This window comes from Antechinus flavipes, chromosome 2, assembly GCF_016432865.1.
Source record: "Antechinus flavipes isolate AdamAnt ecotype Samford, QLD, Australia chromosome 2, AdamAnt_v2, whole genome shotgun sequence".
NCBI classification, from domain to species: domain Eukaryota; kingdom Metazoa; phylum Chordata; class Mammalia; order Dasyuromorphia; family Dasyuridae; genus Antechinus; species Antechinus flavipes.
Genome location: NC_067399.1, coordinates 41,932,764 through 41,957,210, shown reverse-complemented (window position 1 = coordinate 41,957,210; position 24,447 = coordinate 41,932,764). Strand labels below are relative to the sequence as shown.

The window sequence follows — 24,447 nt, the reverse complement described above, 5'->3', positions numbered from 1 at the left end:
CCCAGGAGCCCCAACGGGCCTCGGGCTCCTGGCCAAAGCGCCCTCTGCCGAAGCCCCCGCCCCCGCGGCGGCACTTTGATTCCTTTTGCTGAGATTCTAACAGAATATTTCACATTTTTGGTTTCAGCAAGAAGCAAAACCACAGCTCTGCCCTCCCCTCCCCCTCCCCGGGGGGACAGCGCGGCCCCAGCCCTTGGGACCCGGCTCCCCCTCCCATGCAGGCCCGCGAGGCTGGGAGGCAGCTGGGCCCGGGGACACCGCAGCCTCGCAGCTTCCGGGTTCCAGACCGGCCCTGGGGGGACCCCTCCCCGAGCTGGCTGGGTCGGCCCAGGGCCATGGGAAGGGAAGCCCGTGTTCCCCGGGAAGGCCCTGCTGAGGCCCCTGGGAGAACCAAGCCTGGGTCGGAGCCGGGAGCCTCCCAGGGCCGTCCCCCTCCCGAGGGAGGCTCGGATCTCCCCGAAAACAGGGGCTGGGCGCCCCAAGGCCCCCTGGTGTTTCTGGGGGGGGCGGCCATTGCTCGCCACGGCAGGGGGTGCGTTACTGTCCCCCGAGGCAGACGGGAGCTCGCGGCTCCTCCCCCAGCTCTCTCCCACCCGCACCGGTGGCCGCCTCGGTGTCCTGGACAAGCGCTTACCCACGCCCCACGACGCCCAGACATGCACCCACCGGCCGCCGAATCCTTCCCCGCACCCCAAGGGCTTCACGAGCAGAAGGAAAACAAGGGGAGGCTCCCAGGGAGACGGGAGCACATGGGGGCTAATGGCAGGCGACGGCCAGAGGCTGGCCGGACCCCGGCAGGGGCTGCCTGCTCTCGCCTCCCGGGGCTCTCTGGCCCAGCTGGGGGGGCAGAGGTGGGGACCCCCGAGGCTCCTCCCAGCAAGGCTTGTTTTCCCGGAGGAGCCACTGGGAGGTGTCCCCTCCAGAGCAGTTCAGTCCGGGCCTCCGTGGGCAGAGGCCCGAGCTCTCAGGACCACGTTCCCGGATGACAAGGTCACTCCCGAGAAGATGGCATTGGGGACCAGCAAGTGTCTCTGAAAGCAGCTCAGCTGTCCCCGCTCCCCCTCGCCCTGCAGCTGGACGCCCGGCCCGGCTGCCCTGAGACCCCTTTGCGCTCCTCCCGTCCCCCTTATATTTCTGCCAAAGGCCAAGGTCAAAGCAGACTCTAGCTGTGGAAGGGCAGAGCCGGGCCAGTGACGCCCCTGGGGCCAGGACTAGAGGAGGGTCTCGAGTCCGGGGCCAGTGCCCCAGAGAGCCCAACCGCCACAGAAAGGCAGGCTCCTCTTGGCCAAAGCCGGGCATGGGGGGCAGGCCTTCCCAAGACCCTTCGCCCCCCGACTCCGGGCTCCTCCCTGGAGGATCACCCCCCGCCCCGCGCTGACGGCGGCTGGTGGCCCTCCCAGGTGCCGAGTGCTCAGAGAGCGGGGACCCTCGCTCGCTTGCTCTGTATCCCCAGCCCCTGGCGCGGCGCCCGGCACAAAGCAGATGACTCAGACATTCCTTCCCCCTGACCTCTCCCCACCTCGGACGGTCACCTCGCAGCCCCGCGCACAGATCGGCCTCCGGCCAGGCCTCCTGCTCCCAGTCTTAACCCGAAACCTTTTCCGGGGGAGGGGCCCTGCCTGGGGGGCCAACACCAAGCTGGTGAGGGTCTGTCCTCCTTCAGCCCCGGGGTCTCGGAAAGCTGTGTCCCTGAGCACAGAAAGAGCCCCGGGGGCCGCGCTCTCCCCAGAGCAGGGAAGCTTGGGGCCCGGCCCCCACGAGCGATGCCGGGACAACGCCGGGCCGGGGAGGGGGCGGCCACGCGGCTGTGAGGGAATGTAGGTCACCGCTAATCAGGCCTCGGGCTGACAGCTCCGCGGGGCCCAGGGGGGAGGGGCTCCCTCCCTGTCTCTCCTCATTCAATGCCCCCTCTCTTTCCCAAGGCCGGGGACCAAGCCTCTGCTACGTTTGTTTTTTGGGGGCTGGACGTGTGGCAACCCTCAGTGCCTCGGCCCAGCAAAGCAGAAGCCGCCGGGCAGAGTCCAGCGGGGGTCTCCGTCCCTCTCTGGGGCTGGCGGTCAGCGGGAGACGGGCTGCCCCGGCTCGGTTCGGCAGGCCGGCCGGCCCTCGTGGCCCACGTGGGCGAGGGAGGAGGGCTGGCAGGCCCGGCAGTGCCCTTGAGTCTCTCTAGGAAAGGGGCTGGGAAGGAGAAAGGTCAGGAGCCCGCCTTCCTCGGGCCCGGGCTCCCCGGCACGTCCAGCTGGGCCCCGGCGCCCCCGCAGTGCCTGGAGCGCAGACCCTCCCATCCCTCCGCGGGCCCGGAGCAGGGCCCTCGGGGCTGGCTGAGGCCCCCGCAGTGGGGGTGGGGAGAGGGATTCCAAACAAACGGGGGCATGGGACTGAGCCGGGCTCCCGCCATTCAGTGTAAATCTTCTCCCTGGCTCGGCTTGTTACCATGGTGACCTGACAAGTGAAATTTTCCATCTCGGATGCCAAATGCCTGTGGATGAGGCAGAGCCCTCCGAGGGTTACCAAATATAGACAAAACCCAACGGGTTCCCAGCGCCCGGGACGGACTCCCGGGGCCCCGCCTCCCCGAGCCCCGGGACCGCTGGGCCTGCTTGGGACAGGGCCCCTCCCCGGCCCCCGGCCCACTTCTGTGGGACTGTCCTGGGAGGTGGGCCTGGGGCTGGCAGGGAGACCCTCTGACCTTGCTGTGGGCCACATCGCAGACGGGGGGAGGGGGTTACGTGCCAACACCCGGGGGCCTCGGGTCCCAGCGGGCGCCGGGCACTTACTCGGTCTGCATGAGCTCCGGGTTGGGCACGCACTGCAGGCGGTGGGACAGGAGCTGGAAGGCACTGCTCTGGGGGAGAAGCATGAGCAGCCCGTACAGGGCCTTGATCAGGTAGGGGTTGTTCTTCACGTCCAGCAGCTGCAGGCGCAGGTCTGGGGAGAGACGGGGGTCTCACTGAAAGTCGAGGCGGCCGCCCCGGCCCCGGCCCCGAGGCCCAAGCCCTTCGGTCGGCAGCGGAGGAGCCCGAGAGGCCGGGGGCCGCCCCCGCTGGGCTCACCTCACCCAGGCTCTCCCTGCGGCCGAGCCCTCCTCAGCGGGAGAACAGCCCCCCTCCCGCCCTCCCTCCCTTTTTCTCCCCTCTCCCCTCCCTTTCTCCTCCCTCTTTCTCTTTCTCACTCACACACACACACACACACACAAGAATAAAAGGGAGGCTCTACCCCTCCCCATCCCAAAGACCCTCTTTCTTTCTAGCCTTGGACCCTCACCCCCAGGAAGGGCCGACAGGAGAGGCCGCGGCCTCTGCGACTTTCACCTTTTACAGAAAGAAGCAGGAGCCCGAGCCCGGCAGCACACGCAGGAGGGGAGCCGGCCCCTGTGCCCTGGCCCCACCGCGGGGCGGGCTCACCTGCCGATGCGCCCCTCGCCCAGGTGCCCCCCCCCAAGGGTCTGACGCCTGCACCAGATCCCGTGTCTGCCGCTGCACGTGCCGGCAGGCAGCTATAAATAGGGCAATCTGGGGAGAAATGCACGGATTAGGGCAGCGTGGAGGGAGGGAGAACGGGAAAAATGCCCTCATATTTGGCTACGCGTGCACACACACACACACACAAATGCACACACACACACATGCACACACACACACGCACATACACACGCTCGCACGCACACACACGCACACACGCACATGCACACACACACACATGCACACACGCACATGCACACACACACATGCAATGCACACACACACGTGCACACACACTCGCATGCACACACACGCGCACTCGCACAGGCACACACACATGCACACACACACGCGCACACACACATGCACACACACACTCGCACACACACTCGCATGCATGCACACCACTCGCACACACACATGCACACACACATGCACACGCACTTGCACACACATGTGCGCACACACTCGCACACAACACGTGCACATGCACACATGCGCACACTCACACGTGCACACACGTACACACGCACGCCGGCGCATCTGGCCTCCAAGCGCAGAGGAAGCCGGCGGGCGCTTCGGGAGAGCAGGCTGAGCTGGACTCCGAGACGCTGCCCCCAGACTGCCCCGGCGGGGAGACTCCCCCTGAGCTGGTGGGGCTGTGACGCCCCCTTCCGGGCGGGGAGCGCGAGGCTCCCCTGAGGTGGGCGCTCTGGGTCCCCTCCGAGGGGGGGCGACAGCCGCCCGGAGCTCCTGAGGACAAGGGCCTCTTCTTACCCACGGAGGAGGGAGCGCCCGGGCGGGCAGAGCATCCTTAAAGTTAAAGCCTGTGAAACAGCCCCCCTTCTCTGAGGGAAGCCCTAATCCTCCACTGGCAGCAAACCACAGTCGGTGCCCCCCAGGGAACGCCAGGCTCTCGCCGCGGGGAGGGGCCGGGGGGCTCCGTCTCCTTGGCCCAGCTGGGCCGGTCCCGGGGAGCTCGCACTCGGGGCCTTCCTTCCTCAGAGGTGCCTCCAGAGCAGACGGCCGCTCCCCTGGCCACCACGCGGACGGCCAAGAGCGGCTTCCCTTGTGCTCCCCCGGGACCGGTGGGGCCCTCCCTGACTCTGGTCTCGGGGGCTGGATCGAGCCTGAGCCTTGGGGGCTGCTATCCCCGGTAAAAGGCCAGAAGGGAAGAGATCACGCCCCTGGGGAGGGGTCCGGGCACCGATGATGGAAGCCGGCCCCCCACTGCTCCGGGGCCGCAGGGGCGGCCAGCCGACTCCTTGGGAGCACGGGCCGCCGCTCCCTCGCCCACGCGGTGATCCCCAGTGCTCCGCTCTGCTCCCCTTACGGAGAGGCGATGGGGGCTCCGTTCTCTGCTCCCGGGGCTCTCACGGGGGGGAGGGGGCCCTGTTCGTACCAAGAACACAGAACGTTGGGGACAGAGAAGGTGCAGAGACCCCGATGGCGGCTGCTCCACAGCTGGCGGGGGCGGGGGGGCCACAGGGCCGCGGAGCCCAGGGGCCGGACCTCAGGACTGACACAGGCCGGGAGGGCGCCCAGGCTCCCCGAGCTCCCAGGCCCGGCCTCCCCTCCCCTCAGCTGCAGCCCCCGGCTCCGTCCCCCTTCTCGGACCCCCCAGCTGGCGGCTCTGCCCAGGCCCGGCCGGCCCCGGCAGAGACACACGTCACTTCTGCTCCACTCGCTCGTGGGGCCAGAGCTGTGGGTCGGACGCCGGTGGGGCCTCCAGGAAGGCACGGGCACACACACACACACGCTCTGACACGCACACACATACATGCACACACATACATGTGCACACACACACTCCGTGTTCTGACGCACTTACATGTGAAAATGGGGCACTCGATCAGTTGCACCAGCTTGTCCACTTCGGTGAGGAAGTCCACAGTGACCTCCAGATCGCCGCTGGACGCTCAGTCAAGGAAGGAGGGCCCACTCAGAAGGCGTTTGCCGGGCGGCCATCCTGCCCCGCCCCCCGGGAAGCAGAACAGAGCCCCGCTCCCTGGCCCGGCCGGGCCCGGTTCCAGGTGTAGTCAGGTCGCACATACGTGGGAACGGACTTTTTCTCACTGGGGAGCGGGCCAGCGCCCCCCGCCCCCCGCCCCGGCCCCCGCGGGAAAGGATACAACTTCTGGATGAGGTCGTAGGCGTGCCGGTAGTTCTGGGTGAGGAAGCAGAGGGACACGGTGGTGACGGGGTTGTGGCACCAGGAGCGGTACAGGCAGCAGAACAGGCTCTGGCTCTCCTGGGAGGAGAGACCGGGGGTGAGCGGGGGCCGGCCTGGGGCCCCCTGGGCCTGGGCTCCGGGAGGGGCTGGCCCCTGTCCCCAGCCCCCGCCCACGGAGAGGAGCCTCTGCCCCGAGGGAGAACGTGTGTCTGGAAATAGCCCCGGAGAGGCCAGCCCCTCCCCAGAAGGGCCGGCAGGGTCCGGCTGCGGACTTGTTTACTCCCCGCGGGCCTGAGCGACTCGAGGCCCCGGTGCCCCTGGGCCATCGGGCTCCCCCACGGCCTCTCGATCCCCGAGCCTGATGCCAGCTTTGCGTGTTTCGGACTCTGGGCCCACACAAAGACCCGACCTCTCCGGGGGTCCCCCCAAATTAAGTCCCCTGCTCCACAGGCCCTGGGCTCCTTCCTCTCCGATACCATGGGATGAGAGACACTAGGCTCTTGATGGATTCTAAACCCTGCCAAAGGGTCTGTGGGAGAAAGCTTGGCGGTCTGGGGCTCCCTCCTGCCCGTGCCCGACTCGGGCATCGCCACAAGGCACCCGGAGGCGCCAGCTGCGGAGAAGGGCGAGGGGCTGTGAGGGCCCGGGGAAAGGAAAGAGCCCTAGAGTTGGGGACACAAACGCCCCCCGGACGTTCCCTCACAAACGGAAGGCAGAGAGACTCCGCGGGCCCTGTCCCCGGGGGCCAGCTTTTGAGATGGATTAGTTCCTCTCCACTCGGGGAGGCAAAGTGGCCCCCAAGTCACCCAACTATCAACAGGGACCTCAGAGAAAACCCCGTGACCTTTAGATTCTGTATCAGCCTGGCCTACAGGGGAAGCCTGGGTGCCTCTCACCCAGGGGCGGACAGGGAAGGAGAGGGGGAGGCGGGAGGTTCCGAGGGCCGGGACGGCCCTGAGCGGCTGGGACCCCTCCCTCAGACATGAGGCAGATGTTCTGGGAAAGGACAAGGTCGGAAATCAAGGGGAGACCAGCTCCTAAGAGGACCGTTTGGCTACTTCCCTTCAGTGATTCAAATTCTGTGCTTGGGGGCTGAGGTAGAAAGGGAGTGGGCTACGCCGAGGGGCCGGCCATTGGGTTTCTCTGCTTCTTCGTGCAAAGGGAGACCCTTGGAGTGTTGGAGGAGCAAGTACCAGAGTCTTCAGGTCCTTGAGCTGGTTTCTTAGCTGGAAGAGCTCTGTGGAGGTCAGTAAGATAGTGTTGAGCGTGTGAACCATCGTCGAGGCAAATTTGAGGTCTTCTTCTCGAAGGAGGATGTCGGCCATAGAGTGGAAGATGTTTTCGGCGTTCAACAGTAGACACAGCTGCCTGCGCGAGACAGAATCAAACACTCGGGTTAGGGGACCGGGGAGGGCCTGTGCACGGTACCCTGGGAATCCCCGCAGAGCGCCCCCAGCTCCCTGGGTAGCCTTCTCTAGCCCGGTCTCGGGGCCTTGTGCTGGCGGAGGGGGCTTGTTGAAACAAGCCAAGATCCAGAAAGAGGTTGGGCTCCATTCTTCCCAACAAATCTCACCTTTGCTACGGATCCAGAGGTGTGACGCCCACGTCCTGACCTCATTAACTCCTGGCAGCCCCCAAAGGCTCAAAAGCCAGGGGCCAAGGGAAGCTACAAAGGACTGGGTGGGAGGCTGTTAAAGAGTCCGGAGCCAAGGGGTCCCTGGGGCTGAATCTCCAGAGGGACCCTCGGGTGCTCTTTCGGGCTCACTTGCTCGGCCACTGGGGAGCAGAGAGAGAGGGGAGACAACTCTCTAAATCTGAAGGAGCACTTCTCTGCGGGAAGGAAGACGGTTTCCTATGGTGCAGATTGGGAGAAGGGGCTAAAGACAGGAAGCTAAGCCTGAAGTGGCCAGGCAAGACCGGGAGGGGAATAGACACTGGAAAAAGCGTGGAGAAGAGAGGTGTCCAAAAGAGATGTTGCAGAAAGGAAACCAGAGAAGGACTGATGCCCTGTAGAGAGAGAGATGAGGGGGAAAAGGTAAAGAAGATGGACTAATACATGGAGCATGAGAAATATGGAAAGACTTTTTTTTTTTTTTTTGACACAAATGAAAACAAAACCAGACAAAATAAAGCCCTAAGAACTGAGCACCTAAGACATGATTCTATGAATATCTAGAGAATCCTGAGGAAAATTCTGGGGGAGAAACTGAAAGGAGTTAGAATAGTTTTAAAAGCACACGTCATTATCTCTACTGGGGCCTTCCGTTATTTATCAAACATTTGCTGGCTTGCCAGGAACCATGCTAAATGAGGACAGTTAGAAGCAAGCGGGGTGCTTGCCCTCAAGGAGCTTACAAAAGGCGCGTCCCCAAGTCCCAGAGGAAGGGAAGGTGGAGGAAGGGACCGGTGAGGGGCTGCTCTTCTCTCAGCATGATCTCTTTAAGGGGACGCGGGATCCCAGCCCCCAAAGCCCCCATAGAAACACCTCTGCGGGCCTGGCCCCGCCGTCTGTGTGCCCAAGTTCTCTAGGGAAGGCTACAACACTGACCCCACAGACAAAAACTCAGTCCTGCGCGAAGGGCAGTGCTGGGAACGGGGCTGCCTCGGCGCCGACGGCGACCCCGCTGAGTGGCCGTGTCCCCCCCAGACCGGGAGGCTTCTCCCCCTCATCGTTACACCGGGCCAGATGGAGAAAACGTTCCCTCAAAGCAGCCTCCATCCCGCTGCCGAGCCGCCCCCACTCTGCCAAACCCCCCTCGGAACCCAAGCCCCGGCCTTGTCGTCCGCCTGGTTCTGATTAGCTGAGATTCTGTTTTGTTTTTTTGCTTCTGGTGGCGCTGGGAAAATCCTGGAGCATTTGGTCATGGAGAAACAGGGTAACCCCCTCCCCCCGCCCCAAGCCTCTGCCACGGATCCAGCAGGAGGGGGGAGAAACCCAACACCGAGGAGACTGAGGACCAAGGGAATGGACTTTACCAGCAGGAGGGGTTCCCAGCCCACCCCCGCCCCGAATTCTCAGCTGCCCTCAGCAGTCTTCTGCCTTAAGCGTTGGGAGATCAAAAGTACGAGGAGAACAGCACAAGGGTGGGGGGTGGCAGGGTCCCAGACTCGGAAGGCCCGCCGGCACCTGGGGGGGGGACAAGCACAGGCGCCTCGAGGCTCCCAAAGCCAGCTCCGTCCCTTTGGGGCGCAGGGAGCCATGGCTGCGCCTCTCGCCCCCCCCCCCCAGAAAGCCGAAGCTTCCACAGGCTTCCCCCCCCCCCCCAGGCTCCTCTGTGCAGTGAAGAGCGGGACCTGGTGCTCGTGCCCAATCCCCACACCTGTCCCCCCTCCCCCCGCTGCTTTTTCTGGCACTTCTGCCCTGGATGCTGCCTCCTGTCCTCACTCTGAGCACCTGTTTCACTTCCCCCGACTCCCCCAAGGGGGGCCGGCGGCCTCCCCCGACTCTCCCGGCCCCTCCGGGGGCCTTGTTCTGACTCTGCGGGCTCGGCTCCCAGGGGAGCACCTTGTGCCCAGTAGCTGCGGCTGAGGGAGAGCCCCGGCGGGCGCTGGAGCAGGACATGCCCCGGGCAGGGCCAGCGCAGAGCCCGGCCTACAACGGGAAGGCGGCCCGAGCTTCCCTGGCGTGCTCCCAGGCCACGAGCCCCCTCCAGAGTCCCAGGACCAAACTGGCAGGAGCAAGGGGCCCGGAGCACGTGTGTGGGGCAGCTGCCACCACCCCAGCGGAAGGCCTGCAGCTGAAGCCGTCCCCGAGGCGCGGGGTGCTCAGCGTGCCATCCTTGCCCCCGTCCTGGGACGCCCGCAGCAGCTGCACCGTGTGGGGGAGAGCACCTGGGGGGGTCCTCAGGCCGGAGGGCGAGCGCATGGCCAATGGCCGCCCCTCAGAGATGTGGGGGGGGGGCAGGGCAAAGCTTGGGGGGGGTCTAAAGATCCCTCCCGCTCAACCCACCAGGGCCCGAGCAGGGTTCGGGGCACGGGGAAGGCCATAGCCCCCGGGAAGCCTGGGGCCATCAGGGAGATGGTGGAAAGCCATGCGCTAAGCCCAGCTCTGTCCCCACAAACCTGGGAACCTGAAGGAAAGCGTAGGGAAGGCTTAACAGCCAGCCCCCCTCAAGTTACTGCAGGGTCTGGGCCCAGCAGGCACCGGGTGCTGGGCTCCCCGCTGGGACCTCCTCCCCACAGCCCAGCCCCAACAGTCCTCCCAGTCAGGGAGCTCTCGGCACAAAGGGGGAGCCGAGATGTAGGAGGATGACGGGAGCTCCTCCTGGGGAAGGCCTCGGCATTGGGGCCCAGAGGGGGACTTTGCTGGGACCCGAAGGAAGCCAAGAGACGGGGCAGGAGCCGCTTGGAGAGGAGCGTGGACGGGGGGGCCCCCCTTGGGCACGGGAGGGAGCGGGGCCCGACACCACCCGGGACCTGTGCTAAGACTGCAGGGCTTGGACTGCGACAACGCGCTCCCCGATGCCCCAGGACAGCACATCCAGGTGGACAGGCCCAGCGAGGCCACGAAACCGCCGCCTTCCCACAGAGCAGGGCAGCCCTGGCCCGGGGGTCTCAGCGGCCGTGGTGCACCAATCCCCGGGCTGCTTCGACCTTCCCTGGCCCCCTCAGAGGGGTCTCCCCCTCCCGCCCCCGTGACGGTCACTCGCCCGGCCCGTTTCCGACCTTGGGCTGAGGGAGTGGGAGAGGGGGGAGGGCAGGCCTTCCTGACCCAGTCTCTCCTTCTGAGAGAGGGCCGCTAAAAGCAGAGGGGAGCCCTTAGAAGGGCGGCTCCTTGAGGCTGCAGAGGACGTTTCCCTCCTTGTCTCTGGACAGCCCCAGCTTGGCCCAGTGCCTCTCCTCTTACTTCCCCTATCCTTGGATGCTAATTCTGACCTGGGGATGTGAGGGTGGCCCAAGGTAGGTCCAGAAGTATTCCTTCAGTTTGGTGACTGGGGAGGGAAATGTTTGGTTTGGAAATGGAAACTCAAGGATGGCCCTGATCCCCAGGACGCCCTGGCTAGCCCTTGTTGGCTTAGGGGACAGGGTCCTCCTTACGTGGAACCCCGAGGGGCAAGCTGAACTCTTCCCGTCTTCTTGTCCAATTAGCCCCTACTCTTGCTCCTTCCTAGGCTAGAACTTCACGGCAGAAAAGACAGATGGGTCAATTAGTTACACCTGGATGTTCGTGTTTATTTTAGCAGCACAAGGCTAGCATGACATAGGCTATTTTCAAGCAAGCACCTGTTGTCTTGTGTCCAAGAAATCCAAAGAACAACCTAATTCTGAAGCTGGAAAACACACAAGCCTCTAAACAACTCAGTCCGGAAGAGGGATGCCCCCCTCCCCCCCTTCACCTCCTTCATCCCTGCTCAACAGCTGTGATCCTTCAGGAATTTAAAGAGGAAGCAGCTTTCAGAAAAAGGATAAAATTAGAGGGAGGAGAGGCCCCACATCCGAAGTTCAGAAAGCTAAAAAGCTCTGGACACGTTCTCTTCTTCCCGCTCGAGTCCCTTTTCTTTCAGTCAATCCTCAGCAAAGGAGGGCAGAGCAGTCTTGCCATCTCATGCTTTAAAAATTCATCGTGCTTAAAGCAGGCGAAGTGGCCAATACACTTAAAGGTTTCAGGGGTGGGGGTGAGGAAGAGGACGGAGGGAGTCTTAGTTTCCTAGGTCTTGTTGCACGCTGTAGGAGAGGGCCGAGGGAGTGGCGTGGGCTGCAACGCTGGGCAGAGAGAAGGGGAGAAGGATCCCTGTCCCAGCAGCTGCTCCTTTCCCTAGAGCCACCCTTATGGGGATCGGTGACCAGCACAGGCCACCTGGCCTCCTGCCCAGCCCCCTGGCTGGTCCTCTGGGGAGAGCCGGCAGGAGGTCTGGAGCAGAAGTCCATCCAAAGCCCAACCGCGATGCCTTCTGCCACCATCTCCCCTGAACAGGTGGCCCTTCGCTGTGCCAAGGCCTGCCTCTCGGCAGCCCGAGGAGCGGCCGTCCCCTGGCACTTTGCTGCAATCGCGCCTTTCTTGCTTCTGGCTACTCCTCCCTCTGACCTGCTGATAGGTGTTCCCCCCCACGGGATCGCAGGACATCCACGTCTCTGAAACGCTGTGGTCCGGCTTCGATCAAAGCTGCTCTCCAAAGGGTTCTTCCCTGGAGCCTTGCTCTGTGGCCCCTCTGCAGCCTCTGACAGTGTTTGTCTTCCTTCTCCCTGGGGGTCCTGGCCCTCCCCCATGTGTCCGACTGCTTCTCCTCTAAGTCCTGCTTGCTCCCCTGGCTCCAGTTGGGCCTTCATCCCTCTGCCTCTGGACCCTCACTTCTGATCTCATCGACTCTCATGGATTCGATGATCGTCTCTATGCAGACTCTCCGATCCACTCATCCAGCCCCGACTTCTCGTCTGACTGCCTAACGCACATCTCTAACTGCCTCCTGGACACCTGAAATTCAGCATCTCCAAAATGGACTCATTCTTTCCTCCAAAACCCTGTCCTCTTCCCAACCTCCCCAACACTTCTGAGGTCTTTCTTGATGCTGACTCATTTTCGTTTCCCACCCTCCTTCCCATAATTGATTACCAGGGCCTGTCAATTTTGCTTTAGTGACATATCTCACATGTGACTCCCTTTTTTCCTCTGCCACAGCCATCATCTTATGCAACCAGTTAATAAACATTTATTAAATGCCTACTCTATACCAGACACAGTGCTAATTGCTGGAGACATGAAAAGAGACAAAAAGTCTCTGTCCTCAAAGAGAGAAGACAACAAGCAAATATGTATAAACAAGCTATATACAGGATAAATTGGAATATTTAAGGAATTATGAACACGACAAGACAATTTTCACATGAATAAAGTCAGAACTGATCAATTTGAAGATTCTAATCGCTCATGCATAAGCTGAGCCAATATAATAAAAATGATAATTTTACCTAAATTATTTTATTTATTCAGTGCCTTGCTAATCTAACTACCAAAAATATTTTTCAGAGCTACAAAAAATAATAGTGAAATTCATCGGGAAGAACAAAAGGTATATACTAACAGAGAAATTAATATCATCTCAAAAACTGTGTTTAAAGTGGTAATCATCAAAATAACCTAGTGCTGGCTAATAGGTAAGACAGGGTGGATCAGTGGTGTATACTAGGTGAACAATACATAGTAAGTAATGGCCAATGTAATCTAATGTTTGATAAAAGCAAAATCTTTGCAAGAATTCACTATTTGACAAAAATTAATGGGAAAACTGAAAAGCAGTTTGGCAGAAACATTTCATATCATATACTAAGATAAGAGATAAAATGGACATATAGTTTAGAAATAATACTGGAAGCATGGAATAGTTTACGTATCAAATTTATATATGAGAGAAGAATTTATAACCAAACAAGAGAAAGTACTATGGGAAGTAAAACAAATACTTAGTTACATTAAAGTAAAAAGATTTTGCATAAACAAAATCAATGCAGCCAAGAAAGCAGAAAACTGGGGGGAAAATTTACAGCAAGTTTCTCTGATAAAGGCCTTATTTCTCTTTTTTCCCTAGTAAATTTATTTATTAATATACTTTATGAATCATGTTGGGAGAGAAAAATCAGAGTGAAAGGGAAAAACCATAGGAGAGATTCAAAAAAAAAAAAACAACAAAAAAACAGAAAAAAGAAATGAACATAGCATGTGTTGATTTACATTCAGTCTCTTTACTTCTTTTTCTGATGCAGATGGCATTTTTCTGTCCAAAGTCTATTGGGATTCCTTTGGATCGCTGAACTAACCGAGAAAAATCAAGAGTTTCATAGTTGGTTGTCACACATTCCTGCTGTTATTGTGTTCAATGTATTCTTGGTTCTGCTTGTTTTGCTCAGCGTCAGTTCATGTAAATCTTTCCAGGCCTTTCTATAATCAGCTTGTTCCTATTTTTTTACAGAACAACAATATTTCATTATCTTCATATACTACAACTTGTTCTGCCATTCCCCAACTGATGGGTATATACTCGTTTTCCAATTCTTTGCTACCACAAACTGCTATAAACATTTTTGCACATGTGGGTTCTTTTCCCTCCTCTTATTTCTCAAATATATAGAGAAGAGTCAAATTTATAAGAATGAGTCATTTCCCACATGTGGGTTCTTTTCCCTCCTCTTATTTCTCAAATATATAGAGAAGAGTCAAATTTATAAGAATGAGTCATTTCCCCAATTGATAAATGATTAAAGGATACAAACAGGGTATTTTCAGATTAAAAAAAAAATCAAAGCTATCTGCAATAACACAAAAATTGTTTCTAAATCACTATTGATTAGAGAAGTGCAAATTAAAACAAGTCTACGATACCACTTCATGCCTATAAGATTGGCCAATGTGACAGAAAAGGAAAATAATGTTGGAGGGATGTTTGTGGAGTTGACAACTAATCTAAACATTCTGGAGAGCAATTTGGAACCATACCCAAAAGGGTTATAAAACTGCATACCTTTTGATCCAGCAATACCACCAGTAGGTCTATATTCCAAAGAGATTTTTTTTAAAAGAAGGAAAAGGACCTATATGTACAACTATATTTATAGGTTTTTTTGGTGGTAAAGAATTGGAAGTTGAAGGAATGCCCATCGATTGAGGAACAGCTGAACAAACTGTAATATATGATTATAATAAAAGTCTATTGTGCTATAAGAAATGATGAGGAGGATGCTTTCAGAAAAAACTGGAAGGGTTTACATAAACAGATGCAAAGTGAAATGAGCAGAATATGGTACACAGTAACAACATTTTTAATGATGATCAGTTGTAAATGACTTAGCTATTCTCAGCAATACAATGACCCAACACAACTCTGAATAATTTATGATCAAAAAATAATATCCACCTCCAGAGAAAGAACTGATGGAGTCTGAACGCAAATTAAAGAATACTATTTTTTTTTCTTTTTTGCCTTTTGGTATGTGCTTTCTTCTACAACATGACTAATATGAAAATAAGTTTTGCATGACTGCACATGGATAACTATATCAAATTGCTTGCCATCTCAGAGAGGAGAGAGGAAAAAAGGAGAAAATAAGGAACTTAAAAATTTTTTTAAATGAATATTAAAAATTGGTTTTTATATGTAATTGGGGAAAAAATTTAAAAGATAGAAGAACAGAATAAAGAAAGAATGGGAAAGGTTTCCTATGGAAGATGGTATTTTACTTGGGAGTTAAAAGAAACCAGGGAAAGCATTAGGTGGAGATGAAAAGGGAGAATATTCCAGGTAAGGAGGACAGCTAGAAAAAATACCTAGAGCCAAGAGATACAGTGTTTGCTCATGGAACAGCAAGGAAGTCAGTGTTATTGGATTGAAAAATATGTGGCAAGCACTTTTGGGTCTGTATCCCAGAGAGATCAGAGAAGAGGGAAAAGGATCCACATGTGCAAAAAAGTTTGTAGCAGCCCTTTTTGTGGCTTTAAAGACTTGGAAAATAAGTGTAGGCCCATTAATTGGGGAATGGCTGAGTAAGTTATGGTATATGAAAGGAATGGAATATTACTATTCTATAAGAAATGATCAACAGGGTGATTTTAGAAAGATTTACATGAACTTTACTTATTTACATGAACTAATGCTGAATGAAGCAAGCAAAACCAGGAGAACATTGTACACAGCGATAGCAAGATTGTGTGATGATCAACTATGATAGACTTGGCTCTTCTCAGTAATTTAGTGATCTGAGACTGTTCCAATAAACTTTGGATGGAAAATGCCATCCTCATCCAGAGAACTATGGAGACTGAATGCAGATTGAATCATAGTATTTTAACCTCTTTTTTTCTCATGTTTTTTCCCTTTTATTCTGATTTTTCTCTCCCAACATGACTCACACTGAAATATGTAAAAAATGAATGTACATATACAACCTAAAAAAAGAAAAAAAAAAGTATGTGGCAAGGATTAATGTGCAAAAAGACTGGATGGGTAGGAGGGAGCTGGGTTAGAACGACCTTTGAAAGTCAAACAGAGGATTGTGTATCTGATCCGAGGCAATAGGCAGCCACTGGAGTTGACTGGGGCATGTGAGACACGGTGGCTCCTGAACTTTAGGAAAATCATTTTGAGACTGAATGGACACTGGACTGGCGTGGGGAGAGACCTCCCAGCAGATACTGCAACAGTGGAGAGTGCTGCGATGGGACTGCATCCAAGTGGGTACAGTGTCAGAGGAGCAGGGGGAGAGCTTGAGAGAAGGTGCACGGGGGGATCTGAGGGCTCTGGCAATGGCTCGGACACAGGTGGTGGTGGGAGGCGGTGATAAGATACGGAGGATCCAGGGGAAGGCAGCGGTGGGAGAGGGCGCAGAGTGGTTTGGGACAGGTGACTACACGGCTGTTCCACGGTGCTGAGAAGTGGCTGAGACACGAGACCGGCGAGGGCAGGGAAGCCAGACCTGAGAACGGCCAGCAGAGACAGTGACTGAGTGCACAGGAGCTGAGGAGAGCCCATGACGGCGCAGGCCCTCTCACTCCCGACTGCACAGCAAGCCCTAGAGCAGTGTGACCCGGCACTCCCCCGGCCGCCATCTAGCCTGGGAACACTAGTTCAAGGCCCTGCCGTACTCTGGCTCTGGCTTTCTCCTAGCTTCTTCCGGCCTCAGCTAAGGCCCTTCCTCTGCACTCTGTGCAGCGTCTGCTTCAGGGCAGAGACGGCCAGGTAGTCTAACCCACAGAACCTTAGCCTCGGATCGAGAAGACCTGAATTCAAACCCAGCCTCAGATATTTCCTGGCAGTGTAACTGCGTAAATCATTTAACCTGTCTGCCTCTGTTTCCTCATCTGTAAACTGGGGATAACTACCACACCAATCTCTCGGGGCTATCATGAGGATAAAATGAAATACTACTTGTAGAGCACTTCGCAAGAATTACAGCATTCTCTAACAGTAGTTAATAAATATTCTCACAGAAAGGCCCACAGCCTAATCCTGGCTGCCAAAGCCAGCATCCAATCCCCTCGGGCTGACACAACGGCAGAGTGACATTTCATCCTCAGGACCATGTCCACAGGCAAAGAAAACGGCCAGATCACGGGACTGAGAGGCCACCCACACGAATCTGTTCATTTTAGAGAGGGGCAAAGAGGCACAAAGGAATCAGCCAAGTTAGTATCCGGGCCCACGCTGTCAGCAAGCCCCAAGTGGGGTCCGGGCCGGCTTCTCCTCCTGCTACTCGGGCACGTGAGGTAGAGACGCCTCTCCTTCCCGGCATTTGGTCACTCACACACACATGCATTAAGCACCTGCTGCATACCAGACACTGTGCTAAGCAGGGACTGGGGATGCTGAAAGAGGCAAGGCAGTCTCTGTTCTGAAGGCGCTCACAGGCCCGGGGATTCACAAAGAGTTTACTGTGGGTTCTGAAGCACGTTCAGCTTTTCTCAGTATAAAGTTCTAGGTCTTTAACCTGGCATTCAAGCTCTCCTATTTTCTACTATTTCTTACTTTTATGTCTGTGTGTGTGTGTGTGTGCGCGTGCACATAATCACAGAGACATACATATATGTATGATTGGAAAGATGAACCTTGCATAGGAGGGGTGTATATGTGTATACATATTCATATAGACACATATATGTATAAAACATACATACATGTAGAAAGAGTAACTTTGCATGGGAGGGGTGTGTGTGTGTGTGTGTGTGTGTAGCCTCTACCTCCTGCACGGGCTCGGTCGTTCCGGCCTCTCCTCATGGACAGCTTCCTCTTTGGAATGCTCTCCCACTAGCCCCCACCCAGCCCAACACTTGACAAGATCCTGCTCAAGTTAATCTTTCCCCGAGTCTCCCAATTCCTTCAGCCCACACTGCTAACTGTTCTCTGAACTCTTATGGCAGCATTCACTGTGGCATTAATTATATCCTACAGTTAACAGTTTCATTGATGTTTGTCTCACCTCCTTTTGGTTATTTTTCAAGGGCAGGACCTTCTGTATTTCCTATTGTGTGCTGATTACATTAAAAGTCCTCAATAAAGATAATTTGAATCACAAAACTGATCAGAGCCATTTTGGACTTTATGGACTAGAATGTGGACTGGAGACTGCTATAAAATGGGAGATAAAGTGTATTTTGGCCTCATATCTTTTAAGATCTCTGCTTTCTGGATCTTGTCATAGTCGGAGCTCTTTGGGGGATCTCTAAGGTCAATCTCCTAAAAGCCCAATCCACAGTTATTTTACCTACAATTATCTCCAAGGCTAGAGAAGAGGAAATGGTTTCCACCATGCAATAAGATGAGACAAAGTGAATCTTTGCAAGGCAAATAGTTGATGGGAAAGACAGAAAGAAGAGGATGCTATCCAAATCGAAGCCCTGAGGGGCCAATGGAAGGTGAGGGAACAGACTGGGAAAGGCACACGGAAAGACTGAGAAGCCAGAGAGAGGAACTCTCAAATCCCTAGGGAAGGAGGTAGTGTCAGAAAAAAACAAGGAAGAGAAGCCTCGGGCCAGAGAAGGGAACAGGAAAAGGTAAGGGAGCCAGAAGTCTGAATTCTGCACTCTGGTTCTTGAATTAGCCATCACATTCAATGCCTTTGTCCTTTGATCTTTAAGCCCTGGCTTCTCGGTATCTGAGCTTCAGTCATTTGGACAATCAGGTCAAATGAAAAATAATAAAATATTATACCAAAGGGAAGTGACTCAGCAAAGTTCTGCCGTCTCTGTGTTGATTGGTTGACTAGATATTCCTAAATCCCTGTTGCCAAATGAGATTCACAAAAGAAATTTGTTAAAAAATCGTTATTCAACTGAAATTCCTTTGTAATACCAATTTCTATTTCAACTCTCTCAATGTCTCCTTTTGGAATAAAGACTCCAATTAACTTTCCCCCCCTGGTTTTTCCCAGGAGACCCTAAGTTACTCCAGATGCATCCTTAGTACATGCACCAGCTCTGGCTGGGAAGGAAACTGTTCTGTTACTGGGGTGGAGAAAGAAGCGTCTATCTCCTCCAGGATCTCCTGCTTTTAGGCAACACCCCACGTTGACCGTGGCAATGGGAACAGTCACCGAGGCCGTGAGCCAGCGGGGTGGCACGGCGGAGAGAGCGCTGGGCCTGGAGTCGGGAACGCTCACCTTGCCCCCGACACCAGCTGGGTGGCCCTGGACAAGTCCCTTAGCCCCGTCTGCCTCAGTTTCCTCATCTGTCAAAGGAGCCGGAGGAGGAAATGGCAACCATTGCAGTCTCTTTGCCAAGAGAAAGGGGCCATGAAGAGTCAGACATGACTTAAATAACCAACATATGTGGAGGTCACCTTCAAGGGCTGCTCCATCAAACTGGGTAGGGGCGGGAGGGGGCCAGCACCCACACTTCCCCCCACTGCCCACGCGCCCAGCCCGCGGGAGGGACAGGAGGCTTCCGACAGGAGAGGCCGCCATGAGGCCTGTTCTCTGCCAGAGCCCGGTCTGCAGAGGCCATCCCAATAGCAAGTTCCCAGAACCTTCTGAGTAGCCTGTTCCCGAGGTGGACTCTGTGGCCACACTGATCTCCTGTGGCCTGGGGGCGGGGGCTTAATGCGGGAGCAGGCTGCCAAAATGACCTCGCCAGCGTAATGGCCATGAAACCGGAGCTGCAGCTACCGAGCAATACCCCAGAATCTCCCCGTTTGGCAAAGGAAACAGTGTGAGGAAACAGTGGCTCCAAGCCCCTGTGAGACCCGGCGTGCATCCCCAAACAGAACCCACAAAATTACCCTGCCCTCTGGGGCTGCACGGCTGCGGTTCCCCTTGGTGAGGGAGCGGCGGCCTTCCCGGAGCGCACGGAGAAAGGACCCTATGAACCAGGGCCGCGCTGCCTCAGAAGCCCCGCTTCCTTCCCAGCCTCTAAACAGACGGAGATCATGTTTCCTCCTGAGGTTCCTCAACCAGCCCATTCCCGTAACTTATTCCCCCGCTCCAAACAGAGGGGGCCGGTCCCACCCGCTCTTGTGATCAAGAACCCTGTAATTCTCTTCCCGAGCTCAGCCTCCCCCTCCCCCTCTCCCTGTGCTTTGTAACTTCAGCTGCAAGTTCTAGCCCGAGTATCAGGCCCAGCTCGACCCCTCGCCCAGCCCAGCGCTCAGCAAGCACCGGCTGAGCCCCTGCTCTTTGCCAGACACCGGGAAAAGCGCTGGATAAACCAGCCCCTGATCTCAAGCAGCTCACGGCCCGGCGAGGGGGGCACATGAGCAGCAACAAGATCCCCGCCGAGGGTAAAGGGAAGAAAGCACGGCGGCAGTCACAGAAGGAAGGCTTGGAGAAGACGGGCTGTTAACTGAGGGGAGCCAGGAAGGGAGAGCCCTTGTACGCCTAACAGGATTTCATGTTTGATCCTAGAAAGGAAAAGGACTAAGCTTTTGTTAAGCGCCTACTGTGTGCCAGGTCCTGCGCTCAGGAAGCGGAGGCGGGCCGGGAGGGTCACAGTGCCGAGTGTCGGACGTGGCCTGGAACTTCGCCTCCTGCGGCACCACGTCGGGGACGGGGCGACACGGTCCGATCCCTGACAGCCTGAGAGAAGGATGAGGTGCGGGGGCGAGAGACTTGAGGGCCTGCCCCGGGTCAGAGAAGGGGGAGCGTGTGCGAGGCGGTCCCAGCTCTTGTAGCAGGCCGGACACTGGAGGGGGGTGAGACAGAGTGACCGGCACGGGTGGCCCTGGGGTTGCCCCGGATGGTGACGGGGGTCGGGAGGGAACACGCCGAGGTCAGTACGAGACGCCTGCACAGCTTCCCGTCTGGGCTCCAGGAGGCGACAGGCTGGGGCTGCATCCCTGGGAGCCGGTGGGAGCGACACGCGGAGCGGCGCAGAGGCCTCTGGAGGGCCCAGAACCGGGAGGAAGGAAAGTTACAGAAAGGGAGAGCTGGCCGGCAGCGTCCAAGGCTCAGGGAGGCCCAGAGGAGGGTCATTCAAACACCCAGGAAGGTTTCGTAAGGGTGAGTGTGTATGTTTTGGAAATAACAAGCTTTAACAAAACAAAAAAAGAGAGGTCGCTCAACTTGGTGGCGCAGAGACGTCACTCTGGGGAGCAGCCCCGGCTGAGCGACGGGGCCACGGGCCCGGCTGCAGAGGCAGGACTGCAGACCGCCTGCTCCAGGACGTGGAAAGGATGGACGCTCAGGGTTATCAGACTGAGAGAAGCAGGAGAGGCTGAAGAGGAGGGTGGGGATGATGGAAGGGGCAACTGCCCCAGGCCTCCAGGCTTGGGGTGCAGGCGTGACCCCATGGGCGTTTTCTTGGCAGAGACACTGGAGCGGTTGGGCCTTTTCTTCTCTAGCCCACTTTACAGATGGGAAAAATGAGGCAAACAGGGTGCAGTGGCACCCCCAGCTAGGAAGTAGGAAGAGGAGTTTTCCTGACTCCAGGCCTGGCGCTCCATCCGCTGCCTTAGCAAATCCCAGTCATGGGTCACGGCTTCTTCCTACTGTTTCTGTCCCTACTCACAGGTTATTGAATGGAGCTGGACAAAGCCTTGAAACCACGCTCACTCGATCTGCTGTTTATCTGACCAGCTTTGGGATAGATACAAATGTATGTTACATCATCTGAACTGGACCCGCGCTGGAACAAGAGCATCCTTTGCTTTGATTAATCCATTCCACTCTCCCAATTCCTGGTTATAGCTTCTCTCAAGTTCCTTCGAGCTTTTTTCTTTGCCTTCTCTAAAACTTGGGTCTGCACTTCACATTTAGCTGAAAAAAAAAAAGAAAAAAGAAAAAACCCCAAACCAGAAGCCCCCTTCCCCAGTATGCCCTCCTCCTCCTCCTCCTCCTATGACCGCTTGCCATTTTCTCCATCCTCCGGAGGTGGCCCTCTGCCTTCTCTCCCCATACCTTTGGTCTCCTTTCCATATTCCCCAGCAGACTGCCCTCATCATCATCCTTCCCATTTATTGCACACACATGTCCAAATCTCTCACAAGACCCTCCACGTCCACTAATTCCTGTCCTAGATGTTTTCTCTGAAAAAAGCCAACTCCATTCAGGGTTGTCTCCCCTCTCAGTCTTTTGGACTCCCTATAATCTGGCTCCAGACTTTAATGCTCGGCCCCAAACGGGTCTAGCCCAGTCACAGCCAAAAGGAAGGAAGGGGCTCTGCTGGTTCCCTTCTCCCTCCTCTATGGGTTTGTGACCCCATTCTCTTGGGCTTCCATGCCTCTGACCGCTGTGCTATCATTTCTGCTGTGCCTCTTAACTTGGAGTACCCCGAGGTACCCTTTTCTCTCCTCTAGACACTCTCTCCTGCTATACCAATCAGCCTTGGTCTGTAGAGCCCTCCCAGACCTGCGTATTCGGCCCCCTTCTCTCTCTCCTGCTCTGGTTCTACAACGACATTTCCGACTGGAGTCCCGTCAGCATCTCAAGTTCAGCATGTCCAGAGCAACTCTGCCTTTGCCGGTCCACATCCACCTCCACATCCCACCATCCTATTGTTCAGGGCACCGCCCTGCCAGTCCGCGTTATTCCCCCTACGTACCATAATCAGCTGCCAGTCCTGCTGTTTCTAACTCTGACGTCTCTCCTCTCACAACCATCACCTGCTCACCTAGAGTAGCAAGGCTCTCTGGCTTTCCGGCTTCAAGCTTAGCCTCGAAGCCACTTGTTTCATCATCTCCAAAGAGGAAGCGTCCTGGGCACAGCCTTCTCTCTCCACTGCTGCATTAAATCTCTTCCCAATGGGGACCCTCCTCATATTTCCGGACTCCTTTCACATGGCTTCCTTTCTCAAATTCTGCCACCTGGCCATACTGTCCTACCGAAAACCTGCCCACACCCTCCCTTCCTGCCTCTGGGTCCCCCTGACTCCAGCCGTCAGAATCCGATTTCTGTAGGATATCTTTCAGCCCCTGCTGCACGTGCCCTCCCTCCCCAAACTACACCGTACATAGTCTTTTTGGACACACGTGTATACATGGGAACATACGTGCGTGTGTTGTCTCCCCCACAGAATGCTCCCCGAGGGAAGGGTTGGTTTCCCCTTTGATCTTGCTTTTGTATCTCTAGTGTCTAGTAGAGCAAGTGTTCAATAAATGCTTGTCAACTCATAACAGCCTTGCTGTTGACGCCAGGAGCCAGGGCCCTTGAAGGCTCAAGGATAGGCCCTGAATGAGGGGCTCTGAGTTTCCAGCTGCCTTCAAAGTCATCTATAAATTATCCAACAGCTTTGGCTATCAGCTTTTATTAACAACTGCGATATCGTCTACACCTCTTATTTCCAGCCCCAGCCAGGGGGATCTTGTTTGGTTTTTGGCCACAGAGTCCTGTGTTTTGTATTAAATATTGCCCTCTCCCCATATTCTCCCCACCTTCCTCTTCTGTTGCAGCTATCCCCTGGCCTTCTGCTCTTCCTTGGAGACTCCGCTCTTTGCTTTCCCATACCTGCTCTATGTGCCATCTTGTCAAGGCTCCTTTCATCACATCTTAGGCTAGTCCCTTTTTCTTGATTCACGTGACTCTCCCCTGAGTCCAGGTCCTCATTTCTCACCTGGACTCCAGCCAGAGCCTCCTAATTGATCTTTCTGCCTCGCCCTTTCGGTCCAAACAGTACACAGCTCTCCCCAAAGGCCAGGTGTGGCCGGGCGGCTCCTGGGCTCAGACTCAGGCTCTGTCTCCTCCCCAAGATTAAACAGAAACTCCTTCTAACCCTTCCCCATCTGCACAGTCTCCTTTTCTAAACATATTCCATGAGATTCCTCCTCCTGTCATCCCCCTGCTGCACACTGTCCTGTTTATGCTTTCTACCTCGTGTCTAAACTCTCGGCCTTCTGGAAGCTCAAGGGGCCTTCCCACTGAACAACTATCACCTTCCGCAGACTGTAAGAGCCGCGCCGCCCTGTGCTACACTGAATTTATTTGGGGCTGTTTTGTGTTCACTTCTCTGTGTCTGTGCTGTCTCTCTGAGGGGGGCAGGGAGGACTGTTTTTTGGTACTTGGGTTCCCAGGGCCCAGCTCAGTGCGAGCAGATTAGCCTCACGAGAGCAGACAAGAGGGTTCTTTGTGGTATGAGGATTATTAGTCCTCCTACTGCACAGCAGAGGAGACCAGGACACAAAGACGGGAAGGACTTTTATTCAGGCAGAACTGGGACAAGGCTCTGGTCCTTCGGCTTCAAAAGCCAAACCTTCATCCATCAAGCCACAATGATTCTTGTGGACATTTTGAAAGCTTTTCCCTTGGGATGCACTGGCACCCCAATCCAAACGCCCGAGCCTCCTGGGAAGGATGCTGCTTTTGATCACCATGCAGGGCGCCCGCTTCTTGCAACAGGCAGGTGTCTGGGTTGGAAGTCAGCCCCAGACAGCAGGAGTCAAGGAAGGCAGAACTCGGTGGCTTTCTATGAATCTCTCCTAGTTCCAGGTCTTGCCCTCTGCCATTACACTTGGCTGTAGGAGACAAAGCTAGGCCGGATCCATAGAGAAGGTACTCTGGCTGTAGAAATTCTTTCTTTCTAGCCCGATACCCATGGTTCCCACAAAAGATGCGAAGTTACCCAATGTAATAGCTGAGGAATAATGTCCACTTCAGTCTTCAACCTCTATTCTAAGGGTTTTCGAAATCATCTGGACTGAGTGCTCTTTATAACTCCTTACAAGTGTTCGTTTAAAGAACTGAGATAAACTCCCGAAAAAAAGATTGGGAAGTTAAACAGTAAAGCTCGATGTTGGTAACAAAGAGCAAAGAACAGAGCTGCCTGATGGCTAAGTCTGGTGGAGAATGATAAAAAGATTAGACTTTGAAAGGCCTGGAAAGCTGGGAGAAGCCAGGCAAAAACGGAGGCAAAGGAATCTGGAAGCTTTTCTTACCCCAACTCCAGGGTGGGTTTTGTCGTTTTGTTTT

General features: G+C 55.6%; 1 protein-coding gene across 1 annotated transcript in view; it reads right to left on the bottom strand.

Moving 5' to 3' along the window:
* Positions 1–24,447, bottom strand: part of VAC14 (VAC14 component of PIKFYVE complex) — a 99,084-nt gene that overhangs the window by 1,586 nt on the left and 73,051 nt on the right. Inside the window, exons 15-18 of the mRNA XM_051974609.1 lie at positions 6,828–7,002; positions 5,594–5,712; positions 5,293–5,372; positions 2,778–2,928 (exon numbers count right to left, since the gene is read on the bottom strand). Coding sequence (XP_051830569.1) covers positions 2,778–2,928; positions 5,293–5,372; positions 5,594–5,712; positions 6,828–7,002 — 525 coding nt within the window. The remainder of the gene's footprint in view (positions 1–2,777; positions 2,929–5,292; positions 5,373–5,593; positions 5,713–6,827; positions 7,003–24,447) is intronic.